This window comes from Ursus maritimus, unplaced genomic scaffold (assembly GCF_017311325.1).
Source record: "Ursus maritimus isolate PB19 unplaced genomic scaffold, ASM1731132v1 scaffold_6, whole genome shotgun sequence".
NCBI classification, from domain to species: domain Eukaryota; kingdom Metazoa; phylum Chordata; class Mammalia; order Carnivora; family Ursidae; genus Ursus; species Ursus maritimus.
Window position 1 is genome coordinate 56,951,322 of NW_024426774.1, and position 24,151 is coordinate 56,975,472.

At 36.2% G+C, this 24,151-nt stretch overlaps 1 protein-coding gene across 5 annotated transcripts in view; it reads right to left on the bottom strand.

Annotated features, from left to right (window-relative positions):
- Positions 1 to 24,151, bottom strand: part of EHBP1 (EH domain binding protein 1) — a 327,617-nt gene that overhangs the window by 240,578 nt on the left and 62,888 nt on the right. For all 5 annotated transcript variants that reach the window (XM_040623431.1, XM_040623432.1, XM_040623430.1 and 2 more), the window contains exons 4-5: positions 22,735 to 22,830; positions 17,593 to 17,646 (exon numbers count right to left, since the gene is read on the bottom strand). In XM_040623431.1, the coding sequence (XP_040479365.1) occupies positions 17,593 to 17,646; positions 22,735 to 22,830 (150 nt within the window). The remainder of the gene's footprint in view (positions 1 to 17,592; positions 17,647 to 22,734; positions 22,831 to 24,151) is intronic.

The following is a 24,151-nucleotide window of genomic DNA, read 5'->3' on the forward strand; positions in this document are numbered from 1 at the left end:
CAGGATACATGCATTTTACTCTGACATCTATTATAAATCACAGAAAACATTGTTACATTTTTGGGGGTTTTAAATACTCAACTTTTCAAAAGATTAAAAATAAAAAGTATATATGCCTCATTCTCATAGCTACCATTTGCTGTACTCTATTTCTTTGTGCAGGTTCAAATTTCCACCTGGTATCATACTCTTTCTCCCTGAAGGCCTTCCTTTTTAAATATTTCTTTTAGTGTAGGTATACTGGAATTAAATCTTAGATTTTAATTGTCTCAGAATAACTTTATCTTTATTGTTTAAGGATGTCCTGGACAGAAGTGGAAATTTTGATCTGTATTAGATACATAGAGTATCATCAAATTTGAGAGCCTTAAAAGGACCTTGAAAATCCTCTATGACAGTAGTTATCAGGCATTTTATGTTAGTAGAATGCTAGAATTTGTGAAAACATGCTTGAAAGGATTAGAAATTGAACAGAAATTTTAAAAATCAAGCTTAGAAAAAAGTAATGAATCTTTGAAGGTTATTATGCTCTTTATTGCTTACTCTTTATCACTGGTCAGCTATTTATATTAAACTGTTTACCACCCTAAGCATTCAATTTTAAATACTGAAGAGGCAAAGTAGTCTCACATTCCCATAAACACAAATTCTACCTTGGACTATGGCTTCACAATGAACCATGTCTTTCACTCACAGTAAATTACCCTCCACTGTGGGCTGTGTCAAAAGTCCTGTCAAGCTCAAATTCATACCACTTGTATTAACATAAAATGCACATACTCATCAAAATCTAGCAGTGCAGTTCTGAAGGGTTTTAGTGACCTGACATGCCAGGAGATTCACCATTCTGGCCCATACAATTTATAAATATACAAACAAAAGACAGGTTAATATTACATAATAGCAGAACCAAGCCTAAAATTCAGGCCTCATAATTCTAGTGCCATTGATTTATAAAGCCAGTGTTCTATAAGAATTAGATGGTATCGTTGTTTTTTATTCTGTTCAAAATTCATTGGATTACTTCTGAAGCTGCTATGATGTTTAAATGAAAAGCAGTTACCCATGAGGCACTAATTATCAACATGTATGTTAACATACATATCATATTTCTCTATATTTTTATTTCTGAAATATATTTCTCTGGAAAAATAGGACTGAATGGAGAGTGAGAAAATTAACATGGCATATTAAACAAATCAACTCAGAAAAAAAGTTTTATTTTTTGCTCTTATTCTATCTATAATTAGTCTGCAAATTTAGTGAAAACAGGAGAAACATCTTATCAGCTCTTCCTTCCTTGCATTTCCCAATGAGCCTAGAATATTGTTCATATCAGAACAGATATACAAATGTGTTAAACTGGATGAAATTCTCACTGAATTAACATGGACTACTGATGGGCATTTGTACAGCATAATCTGTGCAAGTAGATACGTATCCACATATGTTTCATAGCTTTTATGAGATTGAGAAATGTACCTTCTATTCCTACACTCTGAAGGGTTTTAATCAGGAAAGGATGCTGTATTTTGTCAAATGCTTTTTCGGCATCGATTGAGAGGATCATATGGTTCCTGAGTCTTTTCTTGTTGAAATGATATATTGCGCTGATTGATTTGCGAATATTGAACCATGCTTGCATCCCAGGTATGAATCCCACTTGATCGTGATGGATAATCCTTTTAATGTACTGTTGGATTCTATTAGCAAGTATCTTGTTGAGGATTTTGGCGTCCATATTCATTAGGGAAATCGGTCTGTAATTCTCCTTTTTGAGGGGGTCTTTGCCTGGTTTGGGGATCAAGGTAATATTGGCCTCATAGAATGAGTTTGGTAGCTTTCCTTCTGTTTCTATTTTTTGAAATAGCTTTAGGAGAATAGGTATTATTTCTTCTTTGAATGTTTGGTAGAATTCCCCAGGAAAACCATCCGGGCCTGGAGTTTTGTTATTTGGAAGGTTGTTTATCACTGACTCAATTTCTTCATAATTAATTGGCCTGTTTAAGGAATCAATTTCTTCCGGTTTCAATCTTGGTAGTTTATAGGTTTCCAGGAAGGATTCCATCTCTTCCAGATTGCTTAGTTTATTGGCATATAGCTGTTGATAAAAATTTCTAATAATCCTTCCAATTTCAATGGTGTTCGTCGTGACCTCTCCTTTTTCATTCATAATTTTAATAATCTGGGTCCTTTCTCTTTTCTTTTGGATAAGTCTTGCCAGTGGTCTGTCAATTTTATTGATTCTCTCAAAGAACCAGCTTCTAGTCCTGTTGATCTGCTCTACTGTACTTCTGGTTTCTGCTTGATTGATTTCAGCTCTAATTTTGGTCAACTGCTTCCTCGTGCGTGGATTAGGCCTGTCCCTCTGTTGCTGTTCCAGCTTCTTGAGGTGAGAATATAAAAACTGCATTTTAGATTTTTCTATTCTTTTGAGTGAGGCTTGGATGGCTATGTATTTCCCCCTTAGGACTGCCTTTGCAGTATCCCATAGGTTTTGGACTGTTGTATTTTCATTCTCATTGGTCTCCATAAATTGTTTAATTTGATTTTTGATTTCCTGGTTTATCGAGTCATTCCTGAGCAGGATGGTTCTTAGTCTCCAAGTGTTTGAGTTTCTTCCAAATTTTTCCTTGTGGTTGAGTTCCAATTTCAGAGCGTTGTGGTCTGAGAATATGCAGGGGATAATTTCAATCTTTTGGTATCGGTTGAGACCTGTTTTGTGTCCCAGAACATGGTCTATTCTTGAGAATGTTCCATGGGCATTAGAATAGAATGAGTATTCTTTGGTTCTGGGGTGTAGTGTTCTATATATATCTATGAGGTCCAACTCGTCGAGTATGGCATTCAAAGCCTTTGATTCTTTGCTTAGTTTTTGCCAGGGTGTTCTGTCTATTTCTGAGAGTGGAGTGTTGAGGTCCCCTACTATTAATGTATTTTTATTTATATGTCTCTTTATTCTGGTTAAGAGTTGGCTTGTGTATCTTGCTGCTCCCCTGTTGGGGGCATATATATTTATAATTGTCATATCCACTTGTTGAATACTTCCCTTAAGAATAATATAGTGCCCTTCTGCATCTCTAACTATAGTCTGTAGTTTAAAATCCAATTTATCTGATATGAGAATTGCTACCCCAGCTTTCTTTTGAGGTCCATTTGCGTGAAAGATGGTACTCCATCCCCTTACTCTCAGTCTGAATGCATCTTTGGGTTCGAAATGAGTCTCTTGTAGACAGCAAATGGATGGGTCATTTCTTTTTATCCAATCTGCAACCCTGTGGCGTTTTATGGGATGGTTCAAACCATTTACATTAAGACTGATTACTGAGAGATATGATTTTAATGTTGCCATGTTGCCAGTAAAGTCTTTGTTTGTATTGGCTGTGACTTTCTGTTCTGTATCACTCTTGGGGCCTTTTTACTTTTATAGAACCCCCCGTAATATCTCCTGTAGGGCTGGTTTCGTGGTTACAAAATTGGTTAGTGACTGGCGATTCTGAAATGTCTTTATTTCTCCATCAATTCTGAATGACAGCCTTGCTGGATAAAGGATCCTTGGCTGCATGTTTTTCTCTGAAAGAGCTTTAAATATGCTCCCCCAACCCTTTCTCTCATTCCAGGTCTGTGTAGACAGGTCTGACGTAATTCTGATGCTTTTGCCTTGGTACGTGAGAAATTTCTTTGCCCTGGCCGCTTTCAATACTGTATCCTTGGATCTAATATTTGCGAATTGCACTATGACGTGACGTGGCGTAGGTTTGTCGTGGTTGAGCTTGGGAGGGGTCCTCTCTGCCTCTTGGACACGAATGTTTGTTTCCCTCGCTAGATTAGGGAAGTTTTCAGCTACAATTTGTTCAAATATCTCTTCTAGACCTCTGTTTTTCTCCACCCCCTCGGGGATGCCGATGATTCTAACATTGGATCGTTTCATTGAGTCAGTAATCTCCCGTAACCTACATTCGTGGGCGTGGATTTTTTTAAGACCATCTTCTATTTTCATTTTTTCCTCTATTAACCCATCCTCCAATTCACTAACCCGTTCCTCTGCTTCTGTGACCCCGGCCGTCAGAGTCTCTAGTTTTGCCTGCATTTGGCTCATAGAATTTTTAATTTCTGTCAGATTCGCTCTCATTTCTGTCCTTAGGGATTCTATATTCTCAGTAACCTTTTCGTTAATACTTTTTTCAAATCTACTCATCATTTTGACCATCGTTACTCTGAATTCCATTTCTGATAATTTGTTTATATCCATATCCATTATTTCTGTGGCAGAGGCCACAGACTCACTGTCTTTTCTTTGCTGGGGTGGGGGGGGCTTCTCCTTCTTGTCATTCTGATGAGGAGAGGTTGCGGGGTTGTCCAGAGCCCAAATTATTGACTGGGTCCCAGGCCGTGCCCCTTGTTTTATAGGGATCTTAGGGATGTGGGCTTCTTCTTTAAAGATTTTATTTATTTATTTATGTGGCAGCCAACCAGCGAGAGAGGGAACAGAAGCAGGGGAGTGGGAGAGGAAGAAGCAGGCTCCCAGCGGAGGAGCCCGATGAGGGACTCCTTTCCGGAACGCCGGGATCACGCCCTAAGCCGAAGGCAGGCGCTCAATGACTGCGCCACCCAGGCGCCCGGGTTGTGGGCTTCTTGATTTTTCAGCCTGCCTTCTGTGTTCTGGGGGAGGGGCCTGCCGCGCCAATACTCAGGCAACCCTGTTTGGGTAGAGTCTCCGTGTCCCCTGCGAGGGAGGGTGGGGATGGGCACTCTCTGAGCCGGTATTTCCAGGCTTTTGTTCTCTGGCGGCCCCCGAGCCGCCGCCGCCGCCGCCGCCGCACTGAGAAATCTAAAAACAAATCTATCTTAAGGCAAAAAATATTCTTCAAGCATTGAATTATTTTAAACTAAAGTACCATATTTATCAGAACACTGTTTTATCATGTCATTGAGCATAATACTATTATTACAAGGGATGCCTGGGTGGCTCAGTTGGTTAAGCACCTGCCCTCAGCTCAGGTCATGATCCCAGGGTCCTGGGATGGAGTCCCATATCAGGCTCTTTGCTGGACAAGGAGCCTGCTTCTCCCTAGCCTGCCGCTCCCTGCCGCTTGTGTTCTCTTTCTCTCTGACAAATAAATAAATAAAATCTTAAAACAAAAAAAAAAATTAACGGGCACCTGGGTGGCTTAGTCGGTTAAGCGTCTGCCTTCAGCTCAGGTCATGAGATCAGGGTCCTGGGATGGAGCCCTGATCCCACTCCCTGCTCAGTGGGGAGCCAGTTGCTCTCCCTGCTTGTGCTCTCTCACTCTCTCTCCATCAAATAAATAAATTTTTTAAAAAACTAAGTAAAAATAAAAATTGAAAAAATAATAAAAAACTTAAAAATTAAAAAAAAATTTTTTAAAGATTGTTATTACAAGACACTGTACTTCATCAGTGTCTAGTAGTCACAATCTAATAAAAATCAACTATTATACCCAATTTATGTTAGAGCACAAAGACATGCAAGGCAAAAATGCCTCATTAGTTTAATGATATAGAAAAATTAAGGAGTATGTCATACAAAAAAGAATCAAAAAATAAAATTTTAAAAAGAAGTCTGGCATTAAAATAGAAAAAAAATTGGTAGGATAATATATCATCCACAGAGAGTTGTGAAACTCTTCCTTATTTTCTGGAGAGCTTAAAGGTATTAAAGTACCAAGACAGTTTTGTACTCTAAGGTTCATATGGATCGGAGGTGCACATATAATTTTGTTTTTCTAAACACTTACACACCTCTTATAATGTTAGCAATTCCATTTGCTTTTCTATCAAGTACAAATGCAACTATATCTAATTACACAAGGCAAGGTTCCAATTCTATACAAAGAAATAATTAAACTTAACTTTTTTTAAGATTCTTTTTTTTTTAAGTAATCTGTACACCCAACGTGGGGCTCAAATCCACAACCCCTAGATCAAGAGTCCCATGCTCTACCAAACTGAGTTAGACAGGCACCTCAATTTAACTTAAAATTTTTTAAGAGTTTGTGTTTGTTTTTATAATTCACTTCATGGTTGTCTTTGAGCAAAGAATTATGTAGGAAATCTCCAACGTATTAACCGGTCTTTCAAGGTAGTTGGTGTGGCAGAAAACTAGAATGCCAAAAATCCATTCCATTATAAGACTAAGAAAGTTTTATTTACATATTCCTGAGAGAACACAGAGAGAGACAAGTGAAAGTAGTAAACTAAAAAAATATTAAATACTTTTCTGTTAAAAGTCTAGAGTAAAGCAATTACCAAATCTCTTCTAATGTTTGTCATCAGGGGGAGAAAAGGCCTCATGCAGATTCATAATGTCTTCTATGCACTAGTGTCTTTTAACTGCTAAATTTCTATGAATAAACATGTAAAAAATTGCTCAAATACATTGCTGGTTTCAAATATCTCCAATGTAGTATTAGAGGTTTGCTTTGATAGCTGTCTTGTTTGTCAGCTTCCTCCTTCCAACTGGCAGAAAAATAGAACTGAAAGAAACTGTGGCTGTCCTTTTCATTCATCTATAGGGAAGACATCTGAAGGATGAAGCAAGAAGAAGAAACTATATAGCTCTAGCGATTTAGAAGACGGACTGCAGTTTACTACTATGACTTGGTAATAACTACACAAATTATACGCCATTGAATTCATTCAGCATAAAGTTAAAGTTTAGACTATTTTTTAGCTTATAGAAACTAAAATACACAAGGCTTTAGTATCTTCCTTAACTCCCAGAACTCTCCTTTTAGTCATGTTGTGATCCTCTCCAAGGACATACAGTTGTTGGGAGCAACAATAATTATCTACTAAGATGCTTTCTGTTCTATTATCAACTTTAAATAGAAATGCCTATTACAATGCAAATATGCTACTGCTCTACTTCCTTTCATTTTTAAAGTCGTTTGATGAAATGTATATACATTAACTTAAACCTCTAACAAATTTAAACTTTTAAATACAACTCAAAATGTTACTTGGGTATATGCTAGTGCCTTCGCTTTGTTGTCTGCAAAAAGCATAGAAGATTTTTAAAAAGTAAGATAAGAGGGTGACTACTTCCTGAAGTTACAAAGTAACAGAATGGGTTATCCACATGAGAAGGGGTTTTCGTGCTTGTAACATGTCAGTCACCTGTTCTTCAAAAATTGTAAAAAATACCCAATGTCCCTTAAAATGTTTTGGGTAAAGATTTCATTCAAAATCTGATTTTAAAAGAAGGGGCACCTTCATTTACAAACTTTTACCTATTAAAGATATTAAAAAGATCTCAATCCTCTGAAGTTCATCGATGCAAGAGATAGCTCTAAGGATTCCAAAATTCAAGGTTGAGCCCTTGCTTGCTTGTGATAGCAAGCTGGCTGTGGTATCTGTTACCAGTGCAGGCTACTGCCCGCTTAAAGAGGGAAGGACGATTTCACAGATCTAAATGGTTGGGTAAGTGACCCCATACTTTAATATGCATCCTTTCTGAAACATTGTGCTTAGAAACGGTCTTCGGTCAAGCATATTCAATTCCAATCTAGTATTCAAGAGTTTCCATGTCCTGATCCTTTGTACACCTAATCACTTAACGAAGTAATTTCCGTATTCCCTCAAATTTCCCTTCCAAGTTTATTATTTTCCTCTCCTTTGTAAACTCTCTCTGCCACTTATTGTTAGCATGTATTGAATCCTTACTATTTTTTCAAGCACTGTGCTACATGCTTTTTATGCTTTTAAAATCTCTAGTCCAAGCTACCATTTTCTAAAATATCTGTTTCATAGATGAGATAACAGGTTCTGAAAGGATAAATATGTATAAAGTCCAAATTTACAGCTAGCAAGTATGATTCAAGTCCAGGCCTAACTGTACCCAAAGCCTTCCTTTTCCCACTATCCAATGCTTCTCCACTTCTCCTTTCAATTACCCTTATGAGTAAAGAAGTAGGATGCATATCCCCTGAGGACCCGAGACTAGGGATCCCAGGACTAGAAGCAGCGCAATCAAAACATAACATTTCTTTGAACTTACATTTCATCTTTAAAATTTATATGACTCTTGCCTTTTTCTGAAATAATTCTTTGGAGATTTCATTATAAAAATACCTTGAAGTGCATGTTAGAGAAGAGAATTTACAATGCAGAAAGACAGAAATTGCCACTACCTCTTAGGATAAACACAGCCATGTTTGACAAGCAGCTCTTAAAACGTTCTCGATAATTTCAGTCCCTATTAACTCATCTAACTCTAACCTCTGTTGTACTTTTCAGCCATCATTACGCATTTAGCATAGTACATCTCATTTTTTCTTGTTTCGTGTGTTTACCTCTCAAGCCAGATTTTAGTATCTGAGTAGAGATGTTCCTATGTATCCCCCATAGTAATTAATTAGTGCAGCCAGACTCTATACCCTGTGCCTAGGACAATAAATGTTTGATGATTTAAGAGTGAATAAACGCAGGGTAAAACGCATGGGGCTTCAGAGTCTAAAGACTTAAGCTTGAGACCAAGTTAAGTTGTTTTCTATGTGTTCTTGAGCTAGTCACTTCACCTCATGGACTCAAAGAAATTATAATAATGTCTACTTTAGAGAGATTTCTCAAGGATCAAAAGAAGTATTTATTTGAAAATAGACTGAAGATTTTATTCACTTATTTGAGAGAGAGAACATGAGACCACATGAAAGGGCAGAGGGAGTGGAAGAAGCAGACTCCTCGCTGAGCAGGGAGCCCCACTCCGGGCTCCATCCCAGGACCCTGGGATCATGACCTGAGCTGAAGGCAGATGCTTAACTGACTGAGCCACTGAGGCACCCCTCAGGTGAAGCAAGATCTTGAAGTTAATACACCACATTTACATGACTAAGTAATTTCAGAAAGTAAAACTGTAATAAATTCCAGTAAGGTATCGTCTTTTTAACTGATGTTAAGTATGAGGGCATAAAATTATTTTCATAATGAAATACATTTCATAGTGTATAAAGTACTGTTTTATACACTCACCTACCCCCATTTTCCAAATCCTTAATTTGGAAAAAAAAAATAATTTGGTGACCCTAATATGCTCAAAGCAATCTCCCCTTTTGCATCAGAATTCCAATTCGGTAGGTCCAAGTTGGGGCCCAACTATCTGCATTGTTAAAAAAATGACAAGGATGATTTCAGAGCAGTGAATGCTAATTTAAAACTAACAACATCGGGGCGCCTGGGTGGCACAGCGGTTAAGCGCCTGCCTTCGGCTCAGGGCGTGATCCCGGCGTTATGGGATCGAGCCCCATATCAGGCTCTTCCGCTATGAGCCTGCTTCTTCCTCTCCCACTCCCCTGCTTGTGTTCCCTCTCTCGCTGGCTGTCTCTATCTCTGTCGAATAAATAAATAAAATCTTTAAAAAAAAAAAAAAACTAACAACATCAACACTTCTTTCCTTTACCACTATTACCCACCATGTGAACCATGTAAATCTGTAGGTTCACAGCAACTATATAGTCAATTCTTTAACTCCCTCATTACCATAAAACTTAACTAAATGGTTATAAATAACTATAACCCTAGAAAAATCAACGAATACTTTTTAAAGTAATCTCTACGCCTAATGTGGAGCTTGAACTCACTACCCCAAGATCAAGATTCTCAGGTTCTACCAACTGACCTAGCCATCAGCTCCTAACCAATGTTTTTAAAATTAAATATTCTAGAAAGTAATCTACTGAACAATATGCTGTTTCACAAAGGAGCCACAATCTCTCTTGCCTCTGCTCATGCTAATCCAACCACCTGAAACACTCTCTAAATTCCCTGCAGCTATCAGAAGTACTTAATCTTTTATCCGAAATCTCTTATTTGGATTTTAGGCAATACAGTGCCTATGCCTGTATTACAGTGCCTAAATTACAGCAACACTCCCAAGGAGGTCTGAAGCAACACTCACAGTCAATTATATATTTCTACAGCAAAATGAATAACCGTGCACAGTAAGTGTCATAAATATTACAAATAGCTTCACCTCAGGTGAGGACAGCTTTTGTCACCAAATGAATTCGAACCAAATTTTTTTTTTAAATACACATTTTTAGAAGTCTTTAGATAGTAGAGATTTTGGATTTTGAGGTTACAGATAAAGATTTGTAAAAACTTTATCTTTTAGGTTCCAACTAACAAATCACTTTCATTGAAGAGCTCCCTCTAACCCACCAAGACTGGGGTTAGATAAGCTCTATATGTGCACATGTAATGCCCTACACTTACTCCTATCTTAGTGGTTGCCTGTTCATCTCCACCTAGACTGTAGGATATCTAGAGTCATAGGGGCCATTTCTTTTTCACTATTACATTCTCAATAACTAGCAAATATCTGCCACACAGTATCCATTTAATCAAGTTGGTAAATAAATAAGCAACTGTAAGTATTAAGACTTTAATAAAATTTTATTTTATTGCTCTGCTTGCTTGATCTGTAAGGCATGATTAACATCAGTAAAGATGAATCTCCACATAATAAATAAAAATCAGAAAATCCAACCAAAAAGACTACCCAACAGCATATTGTTGTACTAGTATAAAAACAGTGCTTCATTGCTATAAAATGAAACTCTTCCTTAAGTTTGTTAGCTAAGACATTTCACAAAGTAAACTACAATATGAAATAAATTTTTTAACATGCAGTAGTTTATTTACAATTTTAACTTAGGACGTCTTGCATTACACATAGATAAATACAGTATAGTTGACTTTAGATTTTAATCCATGTGTGGTCCCTTCTTGTGTCAAGAATTTTAGGATGTAGAATCTGAAGATAAAAAAACTTGCTTTCTTCTAATTAATATGCCCTAATAAAATTGACAGATAATTGACAAAAAATTACAGACATTAAGCAAGATGAAAATGGAAAACTAAGTAAGTATTTAAACCAATAGAGATACACAAGAATCTTAGGATTTTGGGGCGCCTGGGTGGCTCAGTCGTTAAGCGTCTGCCTTCGGCTCAGGGCATGGTCCTGGCGTTCTGGGATCGAGCCCCACATCAGGCTCCTCTGCTGGGAGCCTGCTTCTTCCTCTCCCACTCCCCCTGCTTGTGTTCCCTCTCACGCTGCCTGTCTCTCTCTCTGTCAAATAAATAAATAAAATCTTAAAAAAAAAAAAAAAGAATCTTAGGATTTTTGAGGATTCTGACAGGCTCTACGCACATATAATTATTCTTGGGCATACTTCTCTTTTAAGTGAAACAAACATTCTCCACTATTATCTTTAAAGCCAAAGGGTCACTTGAGAATAAAGGATGTGGAATTTTTCTCCAGAAGCATAATCGGAAAGATGTCTGAACTAGAACACATTAAATATGTAGCCTTAAAAGAAAAAAAAGCAAAGCAGGAAAAAAATGTGTGTATATATATGGACTTTCTCTGAAATTTGACCAAACTGAGAGTGAACTAGCTGACAAAACTTCATTTAACTACTAGCCATATCTAGAATACCCTATCTAATTTACAGAGCCAGCCAGGCACTATTCACATAATCATATACAACAGCAAGTTGACAGGTTAATTAGAAGACCAGGTAAAGCCTGTCTGAACTGTGAGTTTCCTATTCCAAATGCAAGAGTTCAAATCTGAGGGGTTTGGAGGGGAAGGTCTGTTGCTTCTAATATTGTTATATATTTTTTATGTGGAAACAAATACAAATAATACCACTTTTCAAGGACAAAACAATTTTTTTTTAAAGATTTTATTTATTTATTTGACAGAGAGAGAGACAGCCAGCGAGAGAGGAAGCCTGATGTGGGGCTCGATCCCAGGACCCTGGGATCATGCCCTGAGCCAAACGCAGACGCTTAACGACTGAGCCACGACTGAGCCACGCAGGCGCCCCAAGGACAAAACAATTTTTGAACCATAGGCCTACCAGATAAGAAAAATCATCTAAAAGGAAGTTTACCAAAAAAAAAATTTTTTTTTCATTTGTAGGTAGATCATCTTTTCTGACACACCAGTATCTTTTAGCAAGTTTCTAAACCAATGGTATTCAAAAGTGGCCTTCATTATTTACATCAGAAATGATACAATATCTGAGATTTTCTTTAAAATATCTGGTAAAAAAAAGAAAAGTGGAAGGACTGATGAAGTAAGTTTGGCAAAATACGATTCCTGAGGCTGAGAAGTAGGTACATAGAGATTCATCATATTATTCCTGCTACTTTTGTGTACATTTGAAATAATTTTAAAAATGTAAGTTGAGATTTTTAAAAGTTGGGTATATATAGTATATAATACAGTATACAATACTAACAAATAAACATATATAGGCATTACTGACTAAACCACTCTCTAGTTATTGGTTAACAGAGGAACAAAAAGTGGAGTTGTTCCTAGTGGAAGTTTGAACCTCCTTTCCACCCTCTCGGTGTCACTTCCACATAGAAGTAAGGTCAACAGGAACTAATCAGGTTCAAGAAAATTAGTTGGGTCACATTTCTGTGGGTAATAAGTAGGACTATACTATGGCAAATGTCCTACCCTAAAAAAGCTAGGCCATCTCTGATTGATACTTAAATTATAAATTGTCGTATGGGTTACATGGGGTAGGAAAGGATTCTTGTTTTTGTGGTATGTGGGTTGTAGTATTCTTCTATGTACTATTCACCCTTTGGAACTTTAGTATTCATGAGTTCCTTGGAGCTGAAAAGATAATCCCAGTTTGGAGTTACTGAAGAAGCTATACCAGTTTAAATGGAAGAAGCTGCAAGCTACAGTTCCTATAAAAATAGCCAGTCGTTACCCAGACATTGGAATGAGATCCCTTGGCTGAGATGACACAAAAGAAAAATATTTAGAGGAAAGAAGCATTAATACATATTTTTTCCTTTGAAAGAAAAAGCAGAGGTAATTTATCAGACTACAACTTTGCAAGATCAAGAGACTGACTTGATTTCGAAGGAGGATTCAAACTTAAATTTAATAAGGTCAGAAACTTTGTGATTTTATACTGTTTACCTTGTATTGTTTGAGCTATTATATCATCTCTGTTCTTGGTATAATGGTATTCTTGTCAGGTGAGTTTGGTTGCGCAAACGATCTTGTTCAATATAATCCAATAAAAGAAACAAAACAGAGGAGGATTTATAGTACTGCCTTGGAATTAACATAATTAATATCCCAATCCATTTAAATGGCTTCTGGAGGTAATATAACATAAATGGCAATAAAAAAAGACACTATGATGGCCAAACTGCCCATCTCATTGGTCACAGGTAGAAAGTGGGAAAGACTGGACAGGTAGCACCAAGAAAACACATTAAGATACCCTCTTCATCTCCTCTAAGTAGGACAAAGCACCTCAAGTAATCGCATGCCTAATATTAAATTCACTGGATTAGTGGTTTAAAAAAATAGAGGTCTGTTGATCTTTGGTGGGTAGTTCATGCTTTGTTTCAGTTGGTTTGGTTTTGGGGGGTTTTTTTGTTCTTCCTCTCAATTATCTGATCAAGAACAGATACTACTCCAAACTCACCACTGTCTCTCTTGCCTTTACCTGATCCTTCTTTTCTCTGCTTGGAATGCCTTTTTACATAAATCCTTTTTTTTTTTTAATTCTTTTTGGGGCGGAGTGGAAGAGAGAATGGAACAGAGAGAATCTTAAGCAGGCTCCATGCTGTGCATGGAGCCTGACATGGGGCTCGATTCCACAACCCTGAGATCACGACCTAAAACAAAATCAAGAGGCAGACACCTAACCAACTGAGCCACCCAGGCACCCCTCTTTTTTTTTTTTTTTTNNNCTAAGCTCTGTAGCCACTTCCTCCAGGAACTCTCCCCTGGTGCTGCCCTCCTTTACACCTCCTAAAGGTATCTTTTTTTCTTGCATTTTTTAAAATTATACAACACCCCTAATAGTTTATAAATTTCAGGAAGACAGGATACTTCACACCATCAAATATAAGTCTCTATTGGTTTTTAAAGGATGCACTATCATTTTATATAGCACTAAGAAAGAAAAAAACACTACCAATTATAATTGTGGGACACCAAAAATTTAAGATGATCCAATTTCAGATAAGTTAAAATGTGGGGGGAAAATATGCATCTCAGAATCAGTGAAATTCTGCATGTCTTAATTGACTTTGTAGCGTCAATATTAACAAAATTCTAGGCATATAGAAAATTCACATTAAATGTTTGCAAAATGAATGAATGAATGAATGAATTCAACCTGGGTTGGTGTTTTTCATCAATACATATTTTTGGACTCACTTAAAAACCAAAAGAATCTAAAGAATAAAAATTTTTAATTTTCAAAACTAAGACTTATAGGTATAATTTACAAATATGCTGGTTCTGATTTTCATTGGATAACAAAGCACCAGGAAAGAAAATAAAATTGTTTCCTAAATATAACTATTATGGCTTCACATTAAAATAAAACCCACAATGTCAACTGCCTGGGTGAACAAACATCATTATATTATGGTAAATAAAAAAAGAAACATGTTGCTTTGTGATATTTGCTCTTGATGGTCTGTACTAATAATATGGAAATGGACTGTAAATAATCCAAAATAAAGGATAATTTAAAACTCATTTATATTTGTTTTTGAAGTATATTCATATATTCATATTGTGGAAAGATAAACACAAACATAGACCGTCTGCTCCAGGGGTAGATATTAATGAATTACCAGCACCAGATTAATTTCAGAAAACAAACTGGTCCTTAATCTTGGATTAAATTTATAAGGGGAAGATGTCTTAAATTAAAAGCTAGAAACTTTCAAAAGATAAAAATACGTTTAAGTTTAACCCAAATGAGATATTTATAAGTTGCCTTGTCATTTCTTGAGATAAATAAAGTCTAGAACTGCTGAGAGGCATAAATGGTATAAAGGAGTGAAAAAACTAAAATCCTACAACAGTAAGTTTGGAAATCTAGCTTCCTTTCCTTTACATTTTTCCATGTCCTCTACAAAGAACATTATATAAAAATAGCTACCCCTTACTGAACTAGATGCTTTTATACATTATTTCTAATTTTCAATAACCTACAGAGTAGACATTAATACCATCATTTTATACTTAAGTACACTGAGGCTATAAAAGATTAAATAACTTGTCCAAGGTCACAAAGCTAGCAGTAGTAAAATCACCTCTAAAGTTTCAACCTATGTTAGAAGTAGCTTTCTGATCCAAAGAAGAAAACTCAGAAACAACTGGAAAATCTTTTCTATGACTAGAAACAAAAGAACCAATAAAATGAAGACAGCATACCTCAATTTATATAAAGTAGCAAGAAAGCTGTTTTGAGAAAAGATATTCAGAATTCTGGGGACTGATAAATCCTGGAATTCCATTTAGTAATGTTAGAAGCAGTCAATAACTTTCAGACTGAATACGTACAATAATTAAAGACTACCTTTACTACTAATACATATGTACCTCATAGGTCTATCACTACGGAAACCTGATTAAAACTTCTGTATGACCCTACAATTTCAAATTATTTCTTTCCACCTTTATCACTAAGGGAGGTAGTTACTGCATAGGAGTAAAGGGCACAGGCCACGGAGAATGACAAGACTAGATAAAATCCTAATTTCATAGCAATATAACTTGAGCAAGTTACTTAGCCTCTCTAAATCTCACTTTCTTTATTCATTAGAATAAGGTTATTAATATCAGACAGTGTTATTGTAATGAGTAAATGAGATAATGTGTATAAAGCATTCTACACAGTATCCAGTATACAATAAGTGCCCAATAAATCTGTTATAGTAATCTATTCTGGAGAATTCTCTGTTTTATTGGTATATATTAAACAAAAACTAAACTTTTTTTTTATTGGCTGTGGGGTTATAACACAAAGTGCAAGGAAAAGAAAGGTCCATTAATATTCCATTCAGAAACAAAGCCCAGATTTTAGTCCTTCGAAATTGTAATGGGGCTGCCCATTACACTTTTAAAATGTAGAGCAGAATACAACATTGTACCATATTATTGCTACAGGGAAAGAACTGTTTCTCCAGACAAGAATCAATTTCATCATTTACCACTGAGGGGAGCTGTAACCTAGGAAAAGGTTTATACAGCGTCCCAAGATTATTTTTAAACTTTCTCACACCTCACAGTATTCGTTTAATGCATTCTGTTTATGCGCTATAAAGAAGAGGCTTATATGCACCTTTCGGTGAGTTAGTTTATAATACCACTCTTCAGAGACTTGGAACTGGTATGTGTCCATCTTCGTTGTGTAATAAGAATACCTTTCTAGACAAATTTAAAGGTAGTTTTTACCATCAACTACAACCCAAATTTAATTGGCTAACTCTTTAACACATCAAGTTAACAAAGAGACTTCAAATGTATCACTGAGTCATGAGTATTAAAAATTGAAAGACCATCCATTGTGGAGAAGCCCTTATATGAGAATGAAAGCTAGCTTTTCTCAAGCTGTAATCAATTTCAAGAAGTCTAAGTTCATTTGTTTTTAAAACTTCAATGACTACTCCACTCATAATGTTCAAATCTATCCTAAGAAAGTCCAGAATTGTTAACATGTGTGAACATTTAACACAGTTACACTGGCTTGCTATCCAGCCATCAGAACTCCCCCTACCATGTTTGGACCTGATCTTCCCAAACTTCCCAGCTCCCCTGGGCTAAAAATGGCCCAGCTACTGCTGGAAAAAGTGTAGTATTCCTTCCATCACTAAGATATACAACAAAGTCACTGAGATATACAACCAAGTCAGGTGATATACTGACTCTGGAAGGAAGAATATGCTACAAGCAAAGCATGTTATAAATTTGGTATAAATATATTTTAGAATTTTAATGGTGATCATGATGATGACAATGGTAAAAAACTAATATTCACTGAATCTACTCACTATATTCTCATTGCCTATCTTCCCTAAACCCCATTTGAAAATATCTACTCAACACCTATGATATGCCTGTTAATCACTTGGGATTCCACAATATTTAAATTAACTGAAGATGATTATTTAAGATTTTATGTATTTATTTGAGAGAAAGCAAGCACGAGCTTGGGTGCCAGGCTGAGGGGGAGGGAGAAGCAGGCTCCCCACTGAGCAGAGAGCCTGGTGCAGGGCTCAATCTCAGGACCCTGGGATAAAGACCTGAGCCAAAGGCAGATGCTTACCTGACTGAGCCACCTAGGTGACCCAACTGAAGATGATTATTAAAGCACCAGTCGAGAATCCCTCAACCCAAAGAGTTAAAGCATGTACTTTATTTTTAAAGATGTCAAAGGTCATTCATGATTTTGTTCAACAAATGTTTAAATAAGTTATGTGAGAAGCACCATGCTAGATGCTAAACAGATAAAAAGATGGGTAAGACATAGTCTTTCCCTCAAGCCTCAAACTGAACACAAGTATACACATAATTCAGTAGAGTATTTTTACCTTTATAGTTGCAACAAAAGTACTTCTTAAAAATAATACTGCTATTGGCTATCATTTCATTTAAAAAATTCTAAAAGCTACAAATCACTAATTATCATAGGTAACATTTCTCCTACCACCAAAATGCTAGTGTACTTTAACAATGTATATAGTCAACAATGTGAAAGGTGATGAAATTTGCCATTAGCTTACATTTTCTATGACAAATGTCCACTCTTTATCTTCAAATTCCTCTGCATGAGGATCCTGTAAAAAAAGCAAAATATAAAGTTGAAATATATTTCTTTAAACCAATTAATCCAATCAAGAACATATAAACAGCTCTGCTTTTAGCTTTTACCAACTTTTAAAAAGGGAGAAGCACAATAGCCTACCTTTATGAAACTTCCACAATTTCTCTACATCTAAATTCTTATTTTACATTGAAAAATTCTCTATTTTACTTATGTTGATGCATGTAATTATCGTCCATCATTGCACCAATGACAAGACAAAAAGAACCCTGATCAGAGAGACTGCTAATTTAGTGAGTGAATTTAAGAAGTACTTTATTAAGATATAAAATGTTCATATAAAGCCCTCATCTTATTTTTAAACTAACAGTAAGTACCACTTGAGAAAAGGTCTTCTTCTGCAGAGGTTATATAAACATCTGGAATTTCAAAGCACCGCAAGGGACTCCATAATCTACACAAAATGGCAAAGTGGAGTGGCTGTTTCACTCCCCTCCCCTCCCACTAACCCAGAAGATGCCTCAGAAACCTGAGGTAAGGTAATGGATCCTCCAACCAAATGAAAATTTAAAAGAAAAAAAAAAAGGCACACTTTTGCAAGTATTTACATTACAAATATGTATTATATATGTATGTATATATTTTATATATTTATTGTTATATTAGATAAGAGTATTATGTAAAAATTATTATACCTAAAAATTATATATATTCTTATTATATAGAAACTAGAGATGGGCTATATGGACTCAAACATAATTGTCCTTGCCTTTGAAGACAAACACAACTAATCTAAATAAATATGATGAAAGAAATACATGGTTTCACCACAGATTAGAAAAAAACACATCACTAACAGGAATGAATAGAAAAGCTTTATGAGAGAGAAAGCATCTGGGCTAGATGGGATTATATAGGATTTCCACAGATATTCGAATAAGTAAAGACAAAAGGCAACAGTAAGTATAAGACATAAAAAGGAAAGTTGTGGGGTCGCATCACATGTGCATTTACTTATTCAAATTCAACTACACGTAGTAGAGAAGGCAGAGGGATGGAGGCACTGAAAATCCCTCTAGTGGAACTCGGCTCCCACATGCTTCTCATAGGGAAGCCTCTTATTCATGATTGAGTCCACTTTAGTATATTAATAATCTTTTGCTTCTACTGCCACAGTTGAGTTTTGGTACTAAGGTATTTCAAGATAAAAGTGACTATTACATTCTTTCAGTTTTCTGCCCTCCAATCAATCTTATATACATATTATCCTCCCAAACCACAATTCTGACCATGTTAGTACCAACTCAGATTTCTTTAATGACACCTACAACCTGTGGGATAAATTCCAAACTCCTTAGCTACTTCTTTGTTTACTTATTCTTCACTTTAAAGCATGGTGGCTGGCTGATTCTGAGCTGTACTGAGGCAATTAGTTCTATGAGTAAATTCACATAAATGGGATAAAAATCTGCCAAAAAGAAGTTTCTTTGGTGATGATAGGCAGGGGGAGGTAGGAAAGGCTAGAAGAGAAAGACAGGAAGAGCTGTCTACCTGACATTTGTTTCCTCAGCTTGGCCCTGCCCATGAGCAAGGCTTATGGAGAGAGAATACTGTAAATAAAGGTTGAAGGAACTTTTCCATAAGTGATTTAGGGCACAAGCAGTGCTACTTTAGAGACCAAGTAATACCGTGTACCACAATGCTGAAAAAAGAGACATCTTACCACCCTTCCTGCCTGCTCTTCCCCCTCATTTTGTTGAGGAATGCAGTATAGCTCCAGAACAGCTAATATAATAATAATACAATAAATATTTACTGAGCACACACTCTGCCCCAGTTACTGTGCTGTTTTCGTCATCACAGCAACTTATGAAATAGGTAATGTTTTTATTCCCATTTAAAAGAACAGAAACCTGAGAACTAAAAGATGTACCATACCACAGTGAACAACAATTAAGTAGTAAAACTATGCTATGATTCCAGGTCTTTTAGCTATGTTTTTGGTCCAGTTTTACTACTTTGTCCCCAGACCTAGAAAAGTATCAGGCACACAGTAGGCTCTCAAGAATATCTAAGGAATAAATTAATGACTATATCCTATAATTTAACAAACATTGAACATGTCTTACATATGACATACATTAATTCTCAAAGCAGATGAAACATTTTTTAAAAAACACAGACGATGTATTACTCTTACGGGAATAATCCCAGCAGGACCAAGGGACACATCTGATAGGGCAAAGTCAGTCAAAAGATGTAAAAGAACAATAGTAACGTTCATTTTCAGGCCATTTTTAAATGGCATAGCTACACAATTAACTATTTATATTATTGACCAGACAAAAACATTTGTAATGAAAATTGCTTCTAGCTTGAATCAATTAAGTCTTCTCTGAATCATACTTTCTACCCTATAGAGCCTCCTTTCTCCTCACTGCAGTAAAGAGAAAAATTGAAAATGGCTTAAAGAACCATTTTTCTTTTTAAAACCCTAACAAGCTTTTTAAAAAATTTATTTACTAGAAATAGCTATTTTTTTTAAATTTTTTATTATGTTGTTAGTGACCACACAGCACATCCTTAGTTTTTGATGTAGTGTTCCATGATTCATTGTTTGTGTATAACACCCAGTGCTCCATGCAATATGTGCCCTCCTTAATACCCATCACCGGCCTATCCCAATCCCCCACCTCCCTCCCCTCTGAAGCCCTCAGTTTGTTTCCCAGAGTCCATAGTCTCTCAATCTAATTCAAATTTCAAAAACAAGCATGCAGGCTAGAAAAGTTAATTTCTGGCTAAGTCACAGGAAAATGAAACATACTGCTAACTTTTCATAAAAGCATTTTGTCTTTGAGCACACCTCTATTGAATACTACACTTCGGACAAAAGGGTTTAGAGCAATCCTTTCCTACTTGTGAATTTCAAGATTAAATGAATTGTGGGACTTTAATAGAAGTAAAAGAAAAAGGAAAACATGAAAAAGTTTTCCACTTGAATATTTTAAATGCTGTCAAAAACAAGACCCAAAATTTACACCGTAAGAATGATAAGTTGTTTTACCTTTCTGCCTTTCTATTAGAATTCTGGGGAGTTGGGAAGATAAAAGCGACCACTGAAAATATTTTTTTAATATTTAAAATGATCACAAGGTTGCCTCAATAGCACAACCGAACAGAAATGTTTACTACAACTGGGGAGAAAGGGGTATTTGGGGTTTTTTCTACAGGCTAACACTCGAAGTCATAAAAGTTCCATGATAAAGATATGCTCAACATTCCCATCAGTACTTGAAAACAACACTTAACTCTTAATCCTCCAAGTACTACATTTCAACAGCCACTTTCAACTCAGAATCACTCAGTGCACATCCTTTCCCCAAACACATGGCTGTCAACTATTTATCAGCTCTATTCTAGCCGCTTACTGTCATCATTTTTTTAAGTTGTAAAACTATGTCCATTCATTTCATCTTTCCCAATGTAAACAGCAAACCAAATCAAAATACTCAAGAGATTACTTAAAAATCTTCCTCAAGAATATCAGAGATCCTGCTGTAGTTTTTATTACAGGATAGGTCGTACAATGTAGAAGAATGAAGAGGGTGAAATCACTGTGACTTAGCAAGAGACCTTCTTCCTTAGTCTCAGTTTCCTTATCAGTACAACAGGAATAATTACACAACCCTAGGGTTGCTGTGAGAATTAAAGGTCTTGCACTCTCTACCAAGCTTACTGTATCATTCCACTAGGAAGTATATAGATGAGGGAGGTTCAATAACAGGCTTTTAGGATAGCTGACTGAAGGGCTATAGGATGGTCCTGAACTTTCTGAAAAAAAAAAAGGAAGAGCAGCTATTGTCTCATCCCTTCTGTCCTGAAAAAGTAACTTCAATACAACTGGAACGCTTCAAAGAAGAAATGAAGCGTGTGCTTTCTAATTTCACCACTTTCATAAAGTCTAAAAATGAGACTTTTCCCCACCATTCTTTTGGAGCAGGTAGGGAGTTAGTTAGGAAAGTAAAGATTCTAGTGCTTAATGAGGACTTGGTGAGGACTACTTTATAATGCTCCAGGAAATATGGAAGACTTTCAAGAAAAAAGCATGTATGTATTAATAGGCAGGTAGGTATACATACAGCTATGTTTTTGGATCTGCCCTTTGAATTTACAACCAGAATTTTGCTTTTAAGCTGCAGTATTTGTAAAATATTAATATCAATATTTATCAAATATCAATTTAGAACTTCTTACATTAACATCAATAAAATACTCCTCAAATTCTAATTTTAAAGATTTATTTATTTATTTGAGAGACAGAGTGGGGGGAGGGGTAAAGAGAGGGGGAGAGAGAGAATCTCAAGCCGACTCCTGTTGAGCACAGAGCCTGATGCAGGATTTGATCCCACGACCCTGAGATCATGACGTGAGACCCTGAGATCATGACCTTAGCTGAAATCAAGAGCCGGTCACTTAACCAACTGAGCTACCCGGGCGCCCCTCAAGTACTAATTTTAAAACACATCTTGTAGGGGCGCCTGGGTGGCACAGCGGTTAAGCGTCTGCCTTCAGCTCAGGGCGTGATCCCGGCGTTATGGGATCGAGCCCCACATCAGGCTCCTCTGCTGTGAGCCTGCTTCTTCCTCTCCCACTCCCCCTGCTTGTGTTCCCTCTCTCGCTGGCTGTCTCTATCTCTGTCAAATAAATAAATAAAATCTTAAAAAAAAAAAAAAAACACATCTTATAGTTAGTCAAACTGGGCTCACAACATGAGGCTCAGGACTAAGAATTCCATAAACCTCAGCTTTCCACAAAGAAGCACTTTAAAATTTCCTGGGAGTAGAATGTAGGAAGTAGTAAAAGAAGTATTATAACTGATGTCAATTGTAAGAAGTCCAAAAGGGCTCCCAGATTATTCTGACTTCATAGACCATGAAATACCCTGATGCCCTTGCATTGTTCTAAATTGCTATATCCATAAAAGTAATGCACATCAAGGAACCAGGTTGGACTCAGATATATAGAACAATGAATAATGAAATATTCTGTCATTTAGAACCATGACTATTTAAGTTCTATGACTTATAAAAATGGAACTTACCTTAAAAAGTGTCACAGTGATTTCAATGTTTTCAGGAACAGGCCACACTACAACACCACGATATGGATTTTTTATTCCAGGTTGCCAGCTATGAGCCTACCAGAATAGAAATAATGGCTTCAATATGAAGTACAGGAAATGCCATGTTAATAATTTACAAAAGTTTATCGACCCTATTAAACTATCCATCAGATCTGTAGTCTCCTTGAAACAAAAATGATTAGTCAAATAAGACTTTTCAAGCATTAAACTTGGGCCATGACAATTCTATCACATGACAGCTATAGATTACTATCTGTAACCAAAACTTTACCCTCTTCCCTCCCCACCACCACATAAAAGAGTATGCAAAGATGAGGTGTCTCATGTTTTCAAAAGCTACTATTTGTGACTGGATAAAAATTTTGTTAGGAGAAATATTTTAAAAAATATTTTGTGATCTAGGAACTTAAAGGCAATTTCATTCTTTAAAAGGAAAAACAAAGTATATACTTTGCATTTAAGTTCATTTCCTATTAAACTGTAATGTTTATTTGGCACATGTAAAGAAGCAAGCAGTTTTTACAGAGTTAATATTTCTAGCACTTATAATTTTCAAGATTCTTTTTTCTTGTAAATCTTGTTTATCATGGTTCCCTAAGGACTCCCCAAATTTGGGGGTCACCACTATGGTTCTTTTGTTGTGGTGGCATTTCTAGTCAAAGCTGGATAAGAAAGTTAATTGAAGAAATAAAAAAATCAAAACTGAAAGAGAATAGATACTTATTACATAGTCAGATGTACATGTTCAAATAGGCAGGTGGATATATGTGCCTAGAGTAATAAATCTGGGAATCATTAGCACACAGGTAATACTTAAAGCTTAAGAGTGGATGTGATCCCAAGGGAAGGAGTACAGCTAGAGAATATAAATGTTCAAAAATGAACCTTGGAGCACAACATTAACATATCCAAGAAATGAGGATGGCTCAGCAAAAGAGGGTTTGTACAGCAGAAGGAAAACGAGAGGCATGTGGCATCCTGAAAGCTAGTGAAGAAAATGTTTCATGGAGAAGGGAACAATCACCTGTGCCCAGTCTTGATGACAGGTTAGACAGGACAAGGCCTGAAAAATGACCACTGGATTTAACAAAGCAGAAGCCATTACTGACTTCACAAAAGCTGTTCCTGTGGAATAAGGAGAGCAAATGCCTGATTGGATTGGAATGGGTTCAAGAAAGAATAGGAAAAAAGAAATTAAAGATATCAAGTACACGCAATTCCTCTGAAGTGTTTTGCTGAAAGAGAAAGAGAAAAACAGTCTGGTGATAGTGGTAAAATAGTGTCAGAGAGAATTTTTTTAATAAGAGAAAAATATTTTAATGCTGATGGGAAATATCCAGTTAAGGGGGAAATTTAATGATGCAAAAGAGAAAGA